Here is a 2,500-nt window from a genome sequence, read left to right on the forward strand (position 1 = left end):
TCTCTGGTGAAACTGCTCAAGTTGTTGAATGTGACGGCGATACGTCGTCCATGTTTCACAGCAGTACAACAAGGTGGTCGACACAACAGCTCTGTAGGTTTTGATTTTGGTGCTGAGCCTGATGCCTTTGTTGTTCCACAGCCTGTTGTTGAGTCTGCCAAAGGTGAAGCTGGCCTTGGCGATGCACAGCGTCACTTCTGCATCAAGGGCTTCGTTGCTGCATAGGGTGCTGCCCAGGTAGCAAAACTTGTCGACTGACTTGATCTCTGTGTCATCGATCTTGATTGCAGGTGGGGGGCAGGCACTGGCGTTATGTCAGCTAGCTGGTTGGTACATGGACTCGGTCTTGCTGAGGCTGATGGCGAATCCAAAGCGCCTGCAGGAGGTTGAGAACCTGTCCATAATGAACTGCATGTCCTCATGGGTGTGTGCAACAAGCGCGCAGTCATCAGCGAAGAGGAACTCTCTCAACAGTGCCTCAAACACCCTGGACCTGGCGTGGAGTCGCCGCAAGTTGAAAAGTTTGCCGTCTGTGCGAAACTAGATGTAGATGCCCCGGTCACAGTCTTGGAAGGCGTCAATCAGCATGGCAGAAAAGAGAATTGAGAACAGTGTGGGTGCCAGGACGCAGCCCTGCTTCACTCCATTTACCACAGGGAACGGATCCGACATGTCAGTATTTTCCTGTACTCTCGCCTGCATGCCATCGTGGAATGACGCAATCAGCTGGATTATGCTCTCTGGGCAGCCGAACTTTAGGAGGATCTTCCACAGACCACGGCGGTTCACCGTGTTGAAGGCCTTAGTCAGGTCTACAAAGATCATGTGGAGCTCCTTGTTTTGCTCACGGCACTTCTCTTGCATCTGGCGTACGGCAAACACCATGTCGTATGTTCCCCTGCATGAGCGGAAGCCGCACTGTGCTTCAGGGATGACTGTGTTGGAGACAAGGATGATCAGCCTGTCCTTTCTGTCTACCGCTGAAATGGTGCGGCTGAGCTCCTCGTAGAAAGCTTCTTTGATGTCATCAGGGTTGGTCATCGTCGGGGCATAGCAGCTGACGACTGTGGAGAAGCGATCCTCGGACAGCTTCAGACGCAGGGTCATCAGCCTATCGTTTATCCCACGTGGAAGGCTGTCAAGCTGTCGTGCAAGTTTGGTTCGTATGGCAAAGCCCATGCCTGAGGTTCTTGGGGTGCCATTTGGCTTCCCAATGCAGTAGAAGGTGTAGCCCCCTCCAACTTCCTCCAGATGGGTTTCACCGGCAAACCTGATTTCGCTCAGGGCTGCTATGACCACCTGGTAGCGATCAAGCATTCTAGCAATGAGCGCTGTGCGCCTTTCTTGTCTGTCATCTCTGTCTAAAAGGGTGCGAACATTCCAGGCACCCAGAGTCAGGGCATGACTCCTGGTTCTATTCTTCTGTTTTCGACCGCTAGTGTTGGATGTCCAAGTAGATGCGGTTTCCTACAAGGTACTAGGTGAGGCAGGCTTTGTTTAGGGATCCTTTTATCTCCCCTTCCCCATGTGGGGAGAGCAGTACTGTCCATAAAAAGGGCTGCTCTGACGCTGTGGGAGGATACGGGCGCTGCATCTGCCCCAGTCTACGGCGGACGACCATCACCCCACAGCCGCCTGCGTGCAGAGTCGTGACTAGGAACTGCCAGCAGCATCCTCTGCCTGTCCCCGTTGCCACTTCTCCATCGCCGAGGGCTTGGGAAAGCTGGGTGTTGAAGGGCCAGCTCGTCGTTCCAACATTAGCCTGGTTGCCTGACCAACACAGGTGACTTTTTTTTTAGTGAAGAGGAGTTGTGCAGTCCCTTCCCCACTCTGTAGCCTACCCACAGATGCAGATACTGCCACATGTAGGACGGCTTCGGCAGGTGCAGGTTTTTTCTTTGGAGTTCTGTCTCCTAGGAGGACTTCCAGCCAAGGATAAGAGCTCCCCCTGTCCTTTGGTCATCCTCTTCCGCCATCACAGCCGTTGGGAAAGGTTTCCTCCTCCGCCTGGTCCGTCGTTGGGAGACTTCACATGCGGCAGGTAGTACTGGGTTACATGGTACCAGTAGCAAGGGCTAAGCCCCTGACCTGACACACACACACACACACACATATATATATATATATTTATCAATCAATCAATCAATCAGTTAATTAATCAATTATCTTGGTAACATATCTGTGTATTCATTTACTCACTCCCCCCCTCGAACCCCCACCCCCACCCCCCCGCCCCCAAAACCACCACCCTTGGGAGGACACCCACTGATACAAAAATCGCTTTCATCAGCCTCATTGCTGCGTGGAGCTATTTCTAGACCAGGGGCAGGGGAGGACACCTCAGTGAACAAACCCTAATTCCCTCCCTTCAATCCTTCAACTTCTGTTTCTCCAGAAACCTGTTCCTGTTGCCGTTCCCGTCGCAGTCGCCAGGCCTCCACCTCGACCACAACAGGTTCAGCTGGTGGTGAAGCATCAGGGCGCTCAACACCCTGGAGCA

At 53.1% G+C, this 2,500-nt stretch overlaps 1 protein-coding gene across 1 annotated transcript in view; it reads left to right on the top strand.

The window, feature by feature from the left end:
- LOC143299791 (neurotrypsin-like) overlaps positions 1 to 2,500 on the top strand; it is a 16,768-nt gene that overhangs the window by 13,450 nt on the left and 818 nt on the right. The window contains exon 8 of the mRNA XM_076613226.1: positions 2,396 to 2,500. This exon is cut by the window's right edge and continues 818 nt beyond it. Coding sequence (XP_076469341.1) covers positions 2,396 to 2,500 — 105 coding nt within the window. The remainder of the gene's footprint in view (positions 1 to 2,395) is intronic.

This window comes from Babylonia areolata, chromosome 25, assembly GCF_041734735.1.
Source record: "Babylonia areolata isolate BAREFJ2019XMU chromosome 25, ASM4173473v1, whole genome shotgun sequence".
NCBI lineage: Eukaryota > Metazoa > Mollusca > Gastropoda > Neogastropoda > Buccinidae > Babylonia > Babylonia areolata.